Genomic DNA, 19,003 nt, shown 5'->3' on the forward strand with positions numbered 1-19,003 from the left:
TAGCGCTAGGGTTCAGAAACTTTTGCAGTGGGGGGCTAATGTGGAAAATATAATTGGTTTTATATAAAAGTCTATAAAATAAGACACAAATATCTTTTACATTAACTGATGGGTAACACACCCTTAAATCCAGTTAACATGGAGAGTTTAGTGTTCATTATATAATGATCAGTTAGTTACTGTTGAAATCTGCTCAAGTTCTTTTTTTTCAAGTTATACTTAATGGAATGTTTACATAAATGAAGCAATGAGATCAGAGCGGCTTATAAAGAATTTTTCTCAGTATTGGATATTAAGTCTATTTTATTAGCTGTCAAAAATGTCAAACCTTAATTATCCTTGGTAATAAGAGGCAAAGAAGGAATAACAATGGAAATTCACACTCTACATAGGTGTGAGATTAGCCAGATTCAAAATAACTTAATTCATACAAATGAAATAGAATGCTAATATTTGAAATTTCAGTTGGAGTTATTCCTTAAGTAATATTAGTTTTCGGTTTTTGCAACTTTAATTATCCAAATATAAAGAAACTAAAATATTCTGTATTAAACACATTCCTAGAATGAATCAGGCAAGCAGACCCAGACACACACACACCATACACACACACACACACACGCACAATACCTCAATAGGTCTGCACACGACTCAATACTAGGCATCTGGTAAATATCATGAAACATATTCATTTATTTTCCTCAATAATCTAAGGCAAATTCACAAGTGGTATATTGTGTAAAGCAAAGAATGTGTTAGCATTGCAGACAAAATTTCTCCTCTGTTGGGAAATGTGCGGCACACAAGTTAAATCAGTTTAGCACAGCAGGATGACAGAGTATGCCAAGTCTGCCTCTCTGCACAAACCTCACTGGGAAACTGGAAAGCCTGACTGTCTTAACCCTGTGAATTTCACAGCCATGCCTCATATTACTCCAGTTCAGATGGCAACCCAGTGGGGATGATGTTTGTTCCCATGCTTCATCACACTGATGTACGCACGCAGGCTGTTTCAGGAAAAGGTGGGGAGGGGTTCAGGTTTCTGCAATGCAAGAGGGAGGTTACAGATAAAAAGAGTAACTATACTTAAAATGGCTTGAAGCATGGCATTTTCGAGATAAATTATGGAATGTTTGATGATTCTTTGTCTTGAGAAGGGATTCTACTGAATAATTCTGTTCTGCTTTAATTTTCTATCTAGCATGTAACAAAGAATAATTCATTCTAACTTATTTCACAGTATAATTGTCAAGCAGTCCTTTACCTCAATCTTCCATCTCCCATTTCCATTGGAAAATGGGGCATTCTGCAAGAACATAATTAAGGAGAAAGTTGAATAATTATTGTAAAGTCACATGTTCAATACAAATAATAAACAGAGGGCAGGGTCTACCAAGAGCTGACTCTGACAGCTTTTATAAGACAAATATTACAGGATTATAAAAAGATCAGTGAATGGTCTGGCCTATGTCAGGAATCACAACTACAAATAACTTGCATGAAAAATATTCTTTTAATTCTTACTCGGAATCAACAAAAAGGAGAGAAGACACTGAATTGTCAAGCAAATTGCAAAGCAATTCTGAACCAATTTATTATGTTATAAATTGGACCCAGAAATAAGGGATTAGAACAGCAGTCCAAAGATGAACCTTTCAGTCTCTTCCACTTTATGAAAGTAAATAGAATATCACAGACCTTGGGGAGATTGTTCAGAGGCTCAGATGAAAGAGCACAGACCTAATGCTCTTTCTGAATAGGCTAGGTCGGCACAGAAAATAAGGTTGCTGTATAGATCAGAAGGCACATGTTTGCTATTAGTGATAAAGATAGAAATGGGAGAAAAACACATACTGGTAACTGAACTCATCATCAAATCAAGAACAAGAATTTCCTGTGCCCAGTGGCAATGCCAAAGGATGGATGATTTGGGTAGCTTTAGTCCTTCAATTTCCAAAGCCACAATCTGAAAAATAATATTCTTCAATATATGAAGTTGTCATTTTCTAAATATTATGTAAACTATGAGTAGAATAATGAGTAGAAAAAGTGGTTATTTAAAAAATACTGATCTTTAAGTATATAATTTGTGGGAAAAACTGCATTGCTAAGAAAATAGCTGCAATTCAACTCCCTTAGCCCTGGTCTGCTATCAGATTGGTGGCCTAACCCCCTAAAACTGTGGAGGTCTATGCATCCACAGTAGCAGACTTAATACCACTGAGGGAAGTGGCATAGTCATGGATCAGGACTTTAATACTGTCTTCAAAAAAAAATTAGCTATTGATAGAGTTGGAAGAATGCCTTCCCATAGCATCTAAAGGTGACATGAATAAAGATGGCAATGATCATTATGATGTTCTATAATAAATGATAAAACATGCAGATGTATCTAGCCTCTTGCTGTATACATTTCCTCATTCATTCCTGCACTCATCCTCACACCCACCCTTCATTTACCCATTATCCACCCATTATCCCTCTATCCACCCCCTCACCCAGTCAAACTCTGGGCCAGGCACATCACCAGTTGTTGGAGGTACAGGCATGAAGCACACAGATTCCTGCTGTGGGCTCCACGGAGTGAATTCTAAAGAGTGCATATGGCTAATTTTTCACAATTATACACTGTGGGTCTGGAAGATCTTTTGTTCTGTTCCTTCTCCTTTGTGATCAATAGTACCTTTGCCGAAGGGTATACCGGGAAACAAAGTGTGTCCAAAAGGTCAGCCTTTTTGTTGGAAAGTAAAAAGCATTGCCTAAGACAGTGCTTTCCAATAGAAAATGTGAGCCACATATGTAATTTTAAATTTTTCTAGAAAAGACATTAAAACAAAAAAACATGTAAAGTTAATTTTAATATATATTAATTTAACCCAATATATGTAAAATATTATTTTAACATATAATTAAAGTAAAACTATTGAGATATTTTCCATTCTTTTATATGTTCTAGATCTTTGAAATCCACTGCTATGTATTTTACACTTACAGCACATCTCAACTTGGACTAGTCACATTTCAAGTACTTGGTAGCTACATGAAGCTAGTGGTTACCATGTTGGACAATGTAGCTCTAAGAAAACACTCACCCACTGTTTACAATTTGGGTTTGAGGTTATTTTTGGATTAAAGATAATCTTGACTGTTGCCTCATTTTACATATCGGGGAAGGTCTTTCCATTCTGATGCTCGGGGCCAGAGATATTTTTGGACTGATCTGTTCAAACATGTATGAGCACATATCATGTATACCTTGTGCCATATGAAATCAGAGACATTTCTGGTTGAGTCTGAAGCACAGCACAGCCTGATGGTTATGAGCATGGGCCCTGGAGCCAGACTGCCTAGGTATGAAACCTGATTACATTACTTACTGTGTGACCTCAGATAGGAACTTAACCTCTCTGTACTTCAAATTCCTCATTTGTAACGTATAGTTAAGATATATGAATAATGCATGCATCTTTCTCATCAGGTCACTAATGAGAGCTGATTTTTACTAGTATAAAGTGCTGAACACAGCATCTCTTACGGGGCAAGCACTAGAGAGGTATTCGATAAAAGACACTTTAAAAGTCTTAAACAATTTTAAATGACTGCATTTTCCCAATATGATTATTTTAAGTAAAAGACTACGTTGAAGGGAAAAATCTCATAGCTCAGAATCAGACTAAAATTCAGAAGACTTGGGAGTCTGTTGAACATTTGGAAGCAATAATCAATCCGTGCCTCAATTTTCTAATAAAAAAGGCACACCATTTATACATGACTAATTATTTAAAACAACTGTGGAAATAAATGGGATACTACATAAAACGTACTCTGAATAATTCCAGTTAATGATGATGATTTCTATAAAGCCAAGGTATTCTTACTGTAACTCAATACAGCTAATGAGTGAATATTGCAAATAGCTATGAAGTACACATTTGGTAGGCTCTATTCACAGAGGAAGAAATTACTATTCTTTAATTTATGATATACAGACACATTGAAATTTCATTTTAATTTCTGTTGCTGTTATATTTTTCTCCTGACCTTCCTGCTTAGCAATGCCAGGCCTTCAGTGGGAAGCTCCCGACTCTGATATTGCCTGGCATCCAAAGTACTATCATTCTCGTAATTAACAGTGACTGGATACAAATAATTTAATTCTGGGTCAAATGAAAATGAATCAATGGTGCCAACTCCATTTCCCATCTTTCTAATTTTCTGTAACAAAAGAGGGGAGGAAAGTGTCTGTTTCTTGGTGTGAGATTCGTTTAGGAAAGTGATAGACAGATGAATAATTGGTGATGTCCTAGTCCTCCTTCCCACGAAACACTGTTGTCCCCAGGGAGGAAAATCATTCATTGTACTGAATAAACATTTAAAGTCACACACAATATGTCAGCTGGACATATTTGTGTTTCTAAGAAGATATGCTCATGACTTGGTTTGATGAATTAAGAGGAAAGCACATGTGGAGACAATAAAATATAAACCCAAGAAGATCTCAGTTTAAAACAAGAACTTGATCAGGTGCAGCAGCTCATGCCTGCAATCCCAGCACTTTGGAAAGCCAAGGCCAGGAGGATTTCTTGAATCCAGGAGTTTGAAACCAGCCTGGGCAACACAGGGAGACCTTGTTTGCACAAAAATTTTTTAAAAATTAGCTGGGTGTGGTGGCATGCATCTGTGGTCCCAGCTAAGGATGCTGAGGTAGGAGGATCACTTGAGCCCAGGAGGTCAAGGCTGCAGCGAACCACGATTGCACCACTGCATTCCAGCCTGGGTGACAGAGAGAGATCTCATCTCAAAAAACAAAATAAAACAACAAAATAAAATAAAATAAGAACTCCTTCCAGTCCCCTTTGTATGCAGAAACAGTGCTGCTAATGATGCTTCAGCAATGAAATAAGGCATAGCAACTGGAAATCTGTAGCAATTTTGATAAAATCAACACACAGGTAAACCTTGTATTCACAATGTACAGTTTACTTATTTACAGAGTTGCAAGTTTAAATTGACTTTAATTGCAATTTAAGTCCTAGCTGAGTTACTCCTGGTCCCACCACTGCACCTCAATCTGCAAAATGAAAAGTTTGGACTCTCTGACCTAGAACTTCTCTTTGTTCTAAAATTCCTAGTAAATGAAGTTGATGGACAGGCCCTGTACCAATTAAATGTAGGGATTCTGTACCAATGTGGGGATTCTACCAGCTGCTGAGTAGGTCTGTTCCAATTATGCAGTCTAGAAGTGTGGAATTAGGCACGGGATGGATTCAGTGCCTGACTCACTGGGCCCACTGTGAAACAGACCTGAGCTGAAACACCATTGATTACCTGCCTTCCATAAGTCCCTGCTCTGGCTGGTTGGCCACAGTGACATTTGTGTCTCCTGGAATTAGTGTCAGTTTAGAGCCAGTGTCCACAAGCCCTGAGAAGTCTGATTATTTCCTTTACCCCATGTACACTCTTCCTGGTAAAAGGCCTTCAGTCCCTTTGGGGAAGCTGGGAGAAAGATTAACAGTATAAATATTTAGCTGTGTACCAAGATCCTTCTTCAAGGAGGACCAGCCTCCCCTTCATTCAGTTGGTTCTGGGTCTGTAATCCAGCTCCAGTCTGGGAATGATGGAGGGGACATGACTCTGTTTTTATGATGCAAGTTAGGTTTTCATTCACTTGTCATAGAAGTTTTCTACTTATACAGATCAAGTAAGAATTGAGTAGACTTCCTATCTATTTCACTTCATGGTTAACTAGCCAATGCCACAGATGGCTGCAAGTCAGACTATGCTGGTTGCTGCTTGAACTCCACTGTCTTTTACAACACCCACTCCCACCCACCCTGCCATGGGCAATTAAGCAATGTTGAGCAAGATGACAGTCCCAGCCCTTTGGAATTTACATGCTGGTGGAGGAGAGAAAGAAGAACATAAAAAGTAAATATTTTCAGGCATCAATTGTAAGTACTGCCAAGGAGACAAAACAGGAAACTGTCTGAGACCCATTGGGTGTGTGGTCTAAGGAAAAGCCTCTGGGAAGCTGTGAGTGGGAGAGTCCTGGGAGAAGAAGCTTCAAAGCAGAAAGGATGGGAAGTACTGTACTCCTAGGAAATGCGTGGAGTGTGGGGGGCTCTGTGCACCAGAGGCCCACAAAAGAAACATTACCAACATTTTGGAATGTTTTTTCATTTAGTTTTTCTCAATTTTAAAACTGGATCAGATATGGTTGGAGGGAGTTGTTTAAGTTGATACCACATGGTCTTTCATTTAAGGTCTCTAGGATGAGAATCTTGATTCTCTGGCTTAAGTTTTAATAAAGAAAGTTTAAATAAAATGAGAATATATAAAAATTCAGCTGCTTCTGTACTGAGTTAATAAGTAATGGGAATGAAGGGTTTAAATATGACACACCTTTGAAAACAAGAAGAGCATTTAAATGGAAATTTTCTTATTCACAATGTTATTATTGTTTTCTCCTTCCTCTGTGAGATTCCCAAGCCCCTTGTGACCTCTTTTCAGGCTCTAATTCTTGGAAGATGGGGACTAGAAGAGCTGCCTGTCTGTACAGACTGTAAGCAACTTGAGGTGAGGGCTCAGCTATATCCATGAAAAACCTTGCATGCTTCCAGTGGGTAGAGTAGGTGTTGCAATGTTTTTTGAGTTGAATTGGAATGGAATTGGAGAAAAAGAGACTTTGATGAGATTCCTCAGAGACTCAGAAACAGAGTACCCAGATAAACCCTAGAGCTGTTGAGAAAAACCCTGGGCCATGAAGGTAGCACTTCACAAAGCAAACAAAAGTAAAATAGCCCATAAACTTTGGTGAAGAAGAAAAATATTGCAATGGTCAATTTTATGTGTTAACTTGACTGGATTCACAGATACCTAGACAGCTGGTGTCTTAGTCCATTTTTGTTGCTATAAAGGAATACCTGAGGTGGGGCAATTTATAAAGAAAAGGGGTTTATTTGGCTATGGTTCTGTTGGCTGGAAGACTGGGCATCTGGTGAGGGCCTCAGGATGCTTCCACTCAGGGGAGAGTGCAAAGGGGAGCTGGCATGTGCAGAGATCACATGGCGAGAGAGGGAGCAAAAGAGAGGGCTGGGGGTGCCAGGCTTATTTTTAAACAACCAACTCTCGTGGGAACTAATAGAGCAATAACTCACTCACATTAATCTAATCATGATAGATTCACCTCCATGACCTAAAAACCTCCCATCAGGCCCCACCTTCAACACTGGGGATCAAATTTCAACATGAGATTTGGAAAGGTCAGACATCCAAACTATAGCAGCTAGTAAAGCATTATTTCTGGGTGTGTCTGTGAGGGTGTTTCTGGAGGAGATTGGCATGCAAATTGGTAAACTGAGTGGAGAAGTTCTGCCCTCAGTATGGGTGGGTACCATGCCATCAGTTGTGAACCTGGAGAGAACAAAAAGATAGAGGAAATTCTGATTTGCTCTCTCTCTCGGAGCTGGAACATCCTTCCTCTCCTGTCCTGGGACAACAGATGTCCAGGTTCTCTGGCCTTTGGACTCTGGGACTTGCACTAGCAGCCCCCTGAGTTATCAGGCCTTCAGCCTTGGAATGAGAGCTATATTACCAGCTTCCCTGGTTCTGAGGCCTTCAAACTTGTACTGAGCCATGCTACTGGCATCCTAGAATTTCCAGCTTGCAGAAGGCCTGCCATGGGACTCCTCAGCCTCCATAATTGTGTGAGTCATTGCCTTAATTAGTCCTCTCTCATATCTATCTATCTATCTATCTGTCTATCTATCTATCTATCTATCTATCCATCCGTCCATCCATCCATCTAATCTATCCATTCTTTCCCATTGGTTCTGTCTCTTTGGAGAATGCTGACTAATACAGATTTCTTCCCTCATTTTCCTTAATAACTTCATTTCTCAGGTCCTCTCAGTTGCTGTATCCCACAAAACTCCGCAGAGGTTTTGCCACCTGGACTAAGGTAACTAAGCTCATATGACTTCCCCCTCAGTACTGCCCGCAGACTAGGTACTCACCGTTTATTATAGAGATTAACTTGATTTATGCTTGATTTTACTTGCCATGTTTTCTCCCAAATATTTTGTCCCTGATTAGGCCTTTCTGTTTCTTGCATGGGCCAGACTTGAAATTTAAAAGCCAGAAAGGGATCTCTTTCTGCCTCCTCCCCTGCTGTCACACTGAGGCAATCAGCATAGTACAGCTTAGCTAAATGTATGGGAGGAGGAATAAAGGAGATAAGAAATGCCAAACTATGAGTGAGTGTTTCTAAACGTTATCCTACATTATCTTCTCTACCTTGTACTTTCAATACATCATCTCATTTGATCTTCACACTCCAAGGTAAGAATGCAAAGTCCTAATGTCTTCTTTTACAAAAGAAAAAGCAGTCAAGAGAGCCTGCATGACTTTCCTAAGACTCCATGATAAAGGGCAGGAGCAGGGCACACCTGGATTTCTTGATTCCCAGCCTCCAGCAGTTCTGACCTGCTGGTTGAAAAATGATTTGTCTGCAACAGGAATGAGGATGATATCAAGAATACATCTAAGTTGTCTCTGCTTTTATGTTGCCCTTGAATTTGCTTCTGGACAGTCCATTGGTTTGGAGTATTTTGCAGCCACCACAATGGACCTTTTTCTCTACAGCCTGTTGGGATGACCATGTCAAAATCCAGATTGGCAATTAAAATTGCCACAATAATTTGACCACAGTCATGTACTTTTGGGTCTTTGGATATTGCTTAAATTTCCCAAAAAAGATTGCAAACTGAAAGGACTGGAAAATTCAGCACCTATGCTGTTAGTTTTCTCTTGACAGGCTAGTGGTATTACATAGATAACAAAAGGGAGAAGGAAGCTTGGCCCTTCCTGGTGGCAAGAATGTCTTATCCTATGGACCTACTCACTGAGAAGGTCCTTTAACAAACAGCCCCAAATAACATCTGTTCTTCATTCATTCATTTCTTTCAATCATTCAATCATTCAACATTTAGGTCTGCTGAAACCCTGTGAGTCCATGATCCAAAATCCATCTCCAAGTTAGCAGCGTATGTAGCCAATCTCAGAAACTGAGCACCAAGGGGCTCCCCTGTGGAGAAAAAGCCTCCTCTCCCCTTTCTCCATTGCTACAAAGCAAATGACTGATTCTGAACATTTTTTTTCCCCAAGAACAAAATATTTTACACTTTCCCAAACTCTCCAGCCATCTTGGTTTACTGAAATGCACTGTCTTCACTCTAAGGAAAGCTCCTACAATGTGTGCAAGTTACTCAAGTATTTGCTAAGTGCTCACTGCGTGCAGAATGTAGCATATGAGGAGCTATGGGAAATGCTACTATACATAATTAAGAAAGACATGCTATAGTCCTCTGACCTCTTTTCACAAAACTGTATTCTGCTTTGTAGGTTGTGGTGTGTATAATCAACAACCACAACGGTTGTTTAAAGTTTATAACCCAGCCTCATTACCCTCACTTTCTTCATTTAGTTTTTAAATTTGTATATTATTTCTACAGATTCATTGTGTTAGGTATCTTGAAAAAAGTCTCTAAGTTCTCAATTATGAATCAAAATTATACATATATATGTGTGTGTGTGTGTGTATGTGTGTGTGTACATATATATATATATTTTAACTTTTAAGTTCAGGGGTACATGTGCAAGTTTGTTATAGAGGTAAACTTGTGTCGTGGGGGTTTGTTATACAGATTATTTTGTCACCCAGGCATTAAGTCTAGTACCCATTCATTACAAAAATTTTATATTTTTACTATTTTTTTTCTTATTGAAGCAAAGTTTCTCATATATTCCTTATTGAACTATTAGGTTTTTCTGTGCTTATGAATTCATTCAGTATAGTAATAAGTGCTTTAAGCTCTTTAAAGAAAATGACTTCACCATCAGCTACACTATACCACTGCATTTGGGTAATAGTGCAACTTCTGTTAATTCGACAGAAGTCAGGAACTTACTAAAAATTATGTCTCAAGGAGGCTTTCTACCAAGTTAAATATGCCAAGTTAACATAGATCAATAAAACAGCATTTATTTGAGACACTCTAATCCTGAATTTAAGAGCATGCTTGAACGGTTCAAACCTTTAATTAGTTCATAACAGGTAGGACAAGAGCTATTTCCTACTTACGTTAAATTTTCAGAAGCAGCATATATGTATGAATGTGTTCTACCATAGAAATGGCATTCCATTTAAAACAATACCCATCTTCTAGAAGTAATAATCAGCTATGAAAACATAGATGTATGTTCCCTTCGCTCCTGTATTTAAAGGTTGATAATTACATTTCTAAGAACCAGCATTGTGGCTTCCAGGGCTGACATGAGGATGTGGAGGGAGATGTGTGAAGGGATAATTTCCTCCTAATAAGGTTCTCTAGAGTGGAGAATGTGTTCAATTATGAAGAATAAACACATTACTATAAAATATGAAGGAGAAAACCTTACCCGAATCCAGAAAGTAAGCGACAGAAGAGAAAGAAGCCATAACCTTGGACAAATGAAGAAAGGAAGGCAAAGAATCCGTTGACAGACATGCAAATCAGAAGAGACTGTTTCCTTCCCACTTTGTCTGCCAGTCCTCCCCAGAAGAACGCCCCCACCATCATCCCGAGGTACACTATGCTGCCTGCAACACACAGAAAACAGAGAAACACATCAGAGATTGGGAGTCAATGACACATGTAACAGCAAGTGAACAAGGAACAAAATACATTCCAGCATTTTGCATGGGGAAAATTTCCTTTAAAAATATAACCTTCAGGATATAGTAATCAGTTTTCAAGTTGAAGAGTAAGCTCTGTGGACTACCGTCAGCCATAACCAATTGCATGAGCTGATGAGAAGTCATTTCCTTTACCATCGCATGCACAAAAAGACCAAATGGTCATGTTCCAGCCCGTTTTTGTGGGGATGTGTACAGAGCAGGCAGGCATAAGAACTCACCATACAGAACCATCCTTGCATGTGACCCACAGTCAAGTTACCTTTGGTCCAAATGCCCAGCCTAGCACCATGACAGGGCCAAGATGGGAGACCAAGTCAAGGGCTTCCAGGCCACAGTGGATCCTCCAGACTGCTTCAAATCTCTGCCTGTAGCCAATGACCTGGGCCAATGCCAGACTCTCAAGACCCCTCTAGAGGATTCCATGGGTTCTTTCTCTGTGTTCCATCCTGGAAGCGCTTGCTTTTATGGGAGTTAGGAAAGGTGAGTTTAGAGATTATATGAATTAATTTTAAAATAGTTTCTAACTCTGTCCATAAGAGAAAACTCTTTTTTGGAGTCAGGAGGTTAAAGAGAAGGAAAAGAGCTTTAGTGTGATGGGAAATATTAAACTTATCATGGTTGGCTTTGATCACTAAGGGAAACAAATGGAAAATCCAGAGTGGGATAGATGTTCCTCTTGGCATTATTGTGAGTATATACTTGAATTTTCTAATTTACTTTCTTCTAAAAAAACAGACCTTTGCCAATGATGATTAAGAATTTCTTCACCTGAATAAACCATGTGGTCATATTGTATCTGAAGAAAAAAGAAAAAAAGAAAAGAATAAAAAGAAAAACAAAACAACAACAACAAAAAATAGAAAACCAGACCTGCCACAGGCCCTGTCTGGAATCTTTCTCAGGATGAAATAATATTCCACGTGGCAAATGTTAGTTCAAGAGGGTTTCTACAAGGGTGAAAAATGTCTAGGAAAGATGGCATAAATAACACATGAAGGTTTGTTATATCTGGATGTGGCACTAAAAAAACTGCTACTTTATCTTTTATCCATTTCTACTTTTTCTGATGCTTCACCCAAGAATCATTTTAAAAGGCACATTCAAGATACTCTGTAGCATATAAGCAAAAATGTAAAAAAAAATTATTTATTGCTTTAGATTAGTTTGGGAACTATCCTATTTGAACATGTACCCTCAAATTAGTTTGGTAAACACACAGTTAAAGAAGCAATATGGAAAAAAAACACTTGGCAAGCTCTCATGACCCTCACATCAATAATGCAGGGATGCTGTTTTGCAGATAGCTGAGTATACTCAGCTACAGTGAATGGCGAATGTTGAGAGCAATTGTAAAATAAGACAAAATAAAAGCTGCCTTTATTTAGACTGGGTTACTAAAGAGAATGGGGTGGTCAACCTTTGCCTGCGTGGGGAGAGTATATTTTTCTCTGTACTGTGGTGCTGACTATAGACAGATCATCCTTCTCAATAGAGATTCCTCATATCATGACACCCAGTGCATGTCCAGGAGACAATTTAGAGAATGTATCAGTGCAGTGCGAGGGATTCCAAAAGCAGAGGGATTGACCCAGGGAAATGCCTATGTAGCAGATCTCTTATTTATAGCATAAGAGGCTCAAGTTTGCCACTCATGCCTCTCAGAAGATAACCACTAGCTAAGAAACTTTATAAGAATATCTGTGTCTTTTAAAATGCCTACAAATCAGAAAGTGATCAGGAGTGGCCTGTGGATGCTGTGATCTAAAGACTTGGGAGTCTTTCATATAGCTCCAGCCCAGGGAACAAAGCCTCCCCCATCCCTTTCTCCTTATGTCCTTCAGAACTGCCCCCACCCAGCCCCTGAGCCCTGGGGTAAGCCATCTTGATGGCAATAGTAAACCAAGATCTCTTGTGGTCCACCTGAATTATCTGACTACAGAAAGCATGAGTAACAGAGAGACAAGCTGTCTGCATTCAATCAACAACCACTTATTATCTTTTAATGATAATAGTAAACAACAGTGCTTGGTACTACTTTCACTGAGTGAGCATCTGCTTGTGCCAGGCCTTTCAGGAACATTCCATATGTTGGTTCACTTAGTCCTCACCACAGTCCCACAAAGTGAGTATTATTAAGCCATTTTACAGATGAGAAAACTAAGGCTCAGACAGATTATTCAACTTGATCTCACGGAGAGTAAGTGGCTAGCCAGGGTTGTGAAAAGATGTTTCTCTGACTAAAGCCTGGGGGTCTTTCTCAGGACTGATATTCTATTTCACCTGGCTCAACTGCCCTGGCCCTTCCACTGGGAAGTCCTGGACTTTCCCTTGATCCAGCAACTAAGGGGTTAAAACCTGATGCTACAGGGTAATACTTAGAGCTATAAACATGTTATTTTGATTCCCTGGCTATCCTTGTTATTAATTATTTTGAATATTGCCATTGTTCTTCCCGCTAAGCTCAACTTGGGAACCCCTGCTATGTGCAAACCGGAAACCAGGTGATGTGAAGCAAGGTCTTTAGTTGGGTGTTAATTTCTGCTTGAGCGCAACCCTGCTGTGTTTAAAGAAAGTGCGTCTGAGATCTCGGGCAAGGCAGGTTAACCAAGATTCCTACTGCGCCCTAGACTCTCACCATCCACTGCTTTCTGCATTCCTCCTACCACCCTTTCCCTGAAGGCATTTGGACTTTCAGACCCCTGAGAGTACGGGATTTACGGTCTGGGGAAAGTGGCTTATCAAAAACGAAGGCAGTGAAACATCCATGGCCTCCTGGGATCATAGGATCAGAACAAAACAATGCAGAAGTGTAAACTCATGTACCTGTGCTCCAAGTCATCCAAATTTTCTTCCTACTCTGTCAGGATGGCTTAAGGAGCTCGTAATTCAGAGGACACAAACGGATACAAAACTAAATGAGCCCAAGCCTAACCATGTGGTGTGCACCCCAACAGCAGTGTAAATGGGAGCAGAGGGGCAGGAGGTGGCCACTAATTCTCACGTGGCCTCTGGGAAGATTTCACTAACAAGAGAACAACAGAGGGGAATCTGAAGGATAAGAAATATTTCAAGATGGTATTAAATTCCTCCATGACTGACACGGTTAGTATAAAAAATGTCATATCAAACTGTGTCTTCACTTGCACTGTTTAACAATATTTTTAAGATCTAAAGGTAGTAATCTTTTGTGACTACACTTAATTTGTATTGAAAAGTGAACTGTTCCGTTGGGCATTCTGTGGAAAGAATTAATCCTATCCAACAGCTTATTGGAGACAAACACAGCACAATTAGAACATTCATTTGTGGATCGTGTGATCTAATTAAAGCCAGACAAAGCTTTAAATGTTGGCAAAGGCATCAGGTGAATAATTGTAACCACTCTGGGATTGTCAGACACAAACTGTACTTCCTTCCCTGTTTGCATTCACTTTTCCTCTCTACCTTCACAGTGTTATAACGGGGAGTCCTTGAAAACTCAGAGCAGAGATCAAGCTCTGGACAATCGCCAGCCTTCTCTGCTCTCTGCGCCTTGAGATGCTGCAGAAGGGCAGACTTAAAACGTATCTTCATCCAAAGCCCCTCATTTTACAAGTGAGAAAATTGAGATTGTCAGAAGCCAGAACTTGAAATCATGTCTTTTAGATCCTCACTTCTCAAAATATGACCCCTGAACCAGTAACACCAGTCCCTGCTCCCCTGCCCTGGGGAGCTTACTGGAAATGTAGACTCTCAGACTCTACTCCAAACCCACTGACTCAAAGTCTGCATTTGAATAAGACCCCCAAGTGATCTGTGCACACCTTAGAATCTGAGGATGCTTTCCAATAAAACAGACAACCTTTCTAATACATTTTTAACATAAAGTTTATATTTATTTAATCCATGTTTGAGGGGAGGAGATGAAGGCTACAGAGTATTTTAATTCCAAAGGTGTGAAACAGGCAAGACCTGCTAGATGAGCTGGAGCTCTCAAAAGGGCAAGCAGGAGCTGTGGAATTAGAAGTTGCTCACCTCCCCTGGGACCTGCCTTCCACAGAACTAGAAGCTGACTTTCCATTCAATTCCAGGAGAGCAATGTTAAAAAAGGCCAGGCTGTGACTCTTGTATCCTTTCATGAATTTAGTGAAGACTTTAATTCAGCTGGGCTTTCAGGTTGAACCTGACCTGAGAAATAAACTCAACCTACTCTTCCTATCATAGTGCTGGTGAAGGCCATTCCTGATCAGTCCAGGTTGTTAGTCTTTCAGAAGACAACACAAAGGCCTCAAATATGGCTTCCTCATTAAGGTAGTTTCTGACATGAAGGCTGGTTCCATTTTATCTAATCATACCCTCATTTCCCCTGATAAATATCACATTTACATTTCTGTCTCTTTGCTAAGCTGCTTTTGATTCTTTCTGACAATCCCTAAGGGGACATGTCTTTTCCCTCAACACCATTTTAAACCATATTTAAACAAAACAGAACAACTTTAGGAAATGATATATAGTGTTTTTCTCATACCAACTTTTAGCCCCTCAGTTTTTAAAAATTGTTTTAAGTACTTCAGCTACCCATGGCTAATACATTACTCTAGAATTCCTTGCACCATTTATTTATAAACTGATTTTCAATGAAAACCATTCTGTATTGGTATTCCGAATTCATTGATGATAAGGTTTGGGTCTGTGTCCCTGCCCAAATCTCATGTCAAATTGTAATTCCCAGTGTTGGAGGTGGGGCCTGGGAGGTGATTAGACCATGGGGGTAGATTTCCCTTTTGCTTTTCTTGTGATAGTGAATGAGTTCTCACAAGATCTGGTTGTTTAAAAGTGTGTAGTACCTTCCGCTTTTTTCTCTTCCTTCTGTTCTAGACATGTAAGACATGCCTGCTTCTTTTTCTCTCTCTTCCTTCTGTTCCAGACATAGAAGACCTGCCTGCTTCCCCTTTGCCTTCCACCATGATTGTAAGTTTCCTGAGGACTTCCCCAGCCATGCTTCCTGTACAGCCTGAAGAACTATGAGCCAATGAAACCTCTTTTCTTTATAAATTACCCATTCTCAGGCATTTCTTTATAATAGCGCGAGAATGGACTAATACAGAAAATTGGCACCAAGAAGTGGGGCATTGCTATAAGGACACCTAAAAATGGGAAGCAGTGTTGGAACTGGGTAATGGGCAGAGGTTTGAACAGTTTGGAGGGCTCAGAAGAAGATGGGAAGATGAGGGGTAGTTTGGAGCTTCCTAGAGGCTTTTAAAATGGTTGTGACCAAAATTCTGATTTCAATAAGGACAGTGAATTCCAGGCTGAGGAGGTCTCAGGAAATGAGGAACTTACTGGGAGCTGGAGCAAGGGTCACTCTTACTATGCTTTAGCAAGGAGACTGGTGGCATTGTGCCCTGCTCTAGGGATCTGTGGAACTTTGAACTTGAGAGAGATGGCTTAGGATATCTGGTGGAACTAATTTCTAAGCAGCAAAGCATTCAAGATGTGGCCCGGCAGCTTCTTTTTTTTTACTTTTTATTTTTCCATAAGTTATTGGGGTACAGGTGGTATTTGGTTACATGAGTAACTTCTTCATGGTGATTCGTGAGATTTTGGTGCACCCATTACCCAAGCAGTATACACTGCACCATATTTGTAGTCTTTTATCCCTTGCCCCCTCCCACTCTTCCCCATATATATAATATATATAATATATGCTATATATTATGTATTATATATGCTTATATACATATATGTTTATTTACATATATGTATATGTTTATATACATAATATATAATATATAAAATACATAATATATATTTTATTATATTTATATTATATATATCACGTATGTTTATATGCATGAGCAAATAAATGACCTGAATATGTATATGTTTACATATATGTATTTTATATACATATTATATATAACATATAATATATAAAATACATAATACATATTATATTTTATATATATATCACATATGTTTATATGCATGAGCAAATAAATGACCTGAAACTGGAATTTATATTTAAAAGGGAAGCAGAGTGTAAAAGTTTGGAAAATTTGCAGCCTGGCTATGCTTTAGAAAGGAAAAACTAATTTTTAGGGGAGGAATTAAAACAGGCTGCAGAAATTTACATAAGAAGAGTCAATTGCTAATAGCCAAGACAATGGGAAAAATGCCTCAAAGGCATTTCAGGGACCTCCATGGTATCCCCTTCCATCAAAGGTCCGGAGGCCTAGGAGGGAAGAATGGTTCTGTGGGCCTGGGCCAGGCCCAGGGCTCTGCTGCCCTGTGAAGCCTTGGGACACTGCTCCCTGCATCCCATCTGCTCCGCCTCCAGCCATGGCTCAAAGGGGCCCAGGTACTCAGGCTGCTGCTTCAGGGGGTGCAAGCTGTAAGCAACTTCCATGTGGTGTTAAGCCTATGGGTGTACAGCGTGCAAGAGCTGAGGCTTGGCAGTCTCTGCCTAGATTTCAGAAGATGTATGGAAAAGCCTGGATGTTGAGGTAGAAGTCTGCTGCAGAAGTGACACTTCTAGTGCAGGTTACTTCCTAGTAGAGGTTCATGGAGAACGTCTACTAGGGCAGGCAAAGGGGAAATGTGGGGTTGGAGACCCCACACAGAGTCCCCACTGGGCCACTGCCTAGTGGAGCTGTGACAAGAGGGCTACCATTCTCCAGACCCCAGAATGGTAGATCCACCAACAGCTTGCACTGTGTGCCTGGAAAAGCCACAGGTGCTCAATGCCAGCCCTTGAGAGCAGCTATGGGGGCTGAGTCCTGCAGAGCCACAGGGGTGGAGCTGCCCAAGGCCTTTGGAGCCCATCTCTTTCATCAGTATGATCTGGATCTGAAACCTGGATGGAGTCAAAGGAGATTATTTTGGAGCTTTAAGATTTAATGACTCTCCTGCTGGGTTTTGGACTTGCAGGGAACTGTAGCCCATTTCTTTTGGCTGGTTTTTCTGTTTTGGAATGGCAGTATTTACCCGATGTCTGTACCCCCATTGTATCTTGGAAGTAACTAACTTGTTTTTGGTTTTATGAGCTCATAGGTGGAAGGGATTAGCCTTGTCTCAGATGAGACTTTGGACTTTTGAGTTAATGCTGGAATGAGTTAAGATTTTGGGAGACTGTCGGGAAGGCATAATTGTATTTTGAATGTGAGAAGGACATGATATTTGAAAGGGACCAGAGGCAGAATGATAGGGTTTGGGTCTATGTCCCTTCCTAGATCTCATGTCAAACTGTAATCGCTAATGTTGGAGGTGGGGCCTGGTAGGAGGTGATTGGATCATGGGGGCGGATTTCTCCTTTTCTGTTCTTGTGATAGTGAGTGAGTTCTCATGAGATCTGGTTATTTAAAAGTGTGTAGCACCTCTCTCTTCTCTCTCTTCCTTCTGTTCCAGACATGTAAGACATGCCTGCTTCCCCTTTGTCTTCCACCATGATTGTAAGTTTCCTGAGCCCTCCCTAGCCATGCTTCCCGTACAAGCAGAACTGTGAGCTAATTAAACCTCTCTTTTCTTTATAAATTAGTCCATCTCATGTATTTCTTTACAGCAGTGTGAGAATTGACTCATACAATTGATAATATCCATGAGGTGACAATCAAACTTACTTTTTATATGCAGATCTTCTTAGGTTAAAACAAAATTTTTGAGTCAAAGAAAAATAAAAGTAGATTTTTGCTGAATGAAAGGACATTTCTGGAAATGGTTGAAAATAATAATATGGACTGTCATATTAAATAAAGCTTTATTAGTCAAATAATGCTTCATTTTTTTAGATGTTATTATTCCTTTCACAAGAAGTAGGTGCATTTATTTTCCCAAAGGTAGAGTTTCTTCCACAAATCTGAGGTATGTCTACAATAGAGGCCCACTGACACACAATCTCTCCTTGACCAAACCCCAGTCTTTGGACCTCTCTTCTCAACTAGACTATGAAGCATGGACTTCTGTGTTCATTTCTGCATTGCCCAATTTTAGCAAGAATCCCACCAAGTCAGTGAACCGCTGACTCTAGATGGCTGGTTGTCTTCAATATCTGATCAGATCCTCTAGGCAATGTCTGATCACCCTGGTCTGTCAATCCAGTTAGGTCAATTTACCCAAAATCTCCTTTATCCCTGATGTTTCCTCTTGGTAATTTTCTGATGAGACTGGGTGCATTCAGGGTGGTATGGCAGTAGATCCCTCTTGGTAATTTTCTATTCACTAACTCTCCCACCCTCGTCCTTGGCTCTAAATTCACACTTTTCCTTTTTGTATTAGGAGTTGAGCCTG

At 39.8% G+C, this 19,003-nt stretch overlaps 1 protein-coding gene and 1 non-coding gene across 3 annotated transcripts in view; one reads left to right on the forward strand and one right to left on the reverse strand.

Moving 5' to 3' along the window:
• SV2C (synaptic vesicle glycoprotein 2C) overlaps positions 1–19,003 on the reverse strand; it is a 269,947-nt gene that overhangs the window by 149,404 nt on the left and 101,540 nt on the right. For both annotated transcript variants that reach the window (XM_050795667.1, XM_050795666.1), the window contains exon 3: positions 10,459–10,639. In XM_050795667.1, coding sequence (XP_050651624.1) covers positions 10,459–10,639 — 181 coding nt within the window. The remainder of the gene's footprint in view (positions 1–10,458; positions 10,640–19,003) is intronic.
• LOC126957744 (small nucleolar RNA SNORD36) lies at positions 11,478–11,544 on the forward strand. The gene has a single exon (XR_007726915.1). It is a non-coding gene; the product is annotated as a small nucleolar RNA SNORD36 (small nucleolar RNA).

Source organism: Macaca thibetana, chromosome 6 (genome assembly GCF_024542745.1).
Source record: "Macaca thibetana thibetana isolate TM-01 chromosome 6, ASM2454274v1, whole genome shotgun sequence".
In the NCBI taxonomy this organism is placed as follows: Eukaryota; Metazoa; Chordata; class Mammalia; order Primates; family Cercopithecidae; genus Macaca; species Macaca thibetana.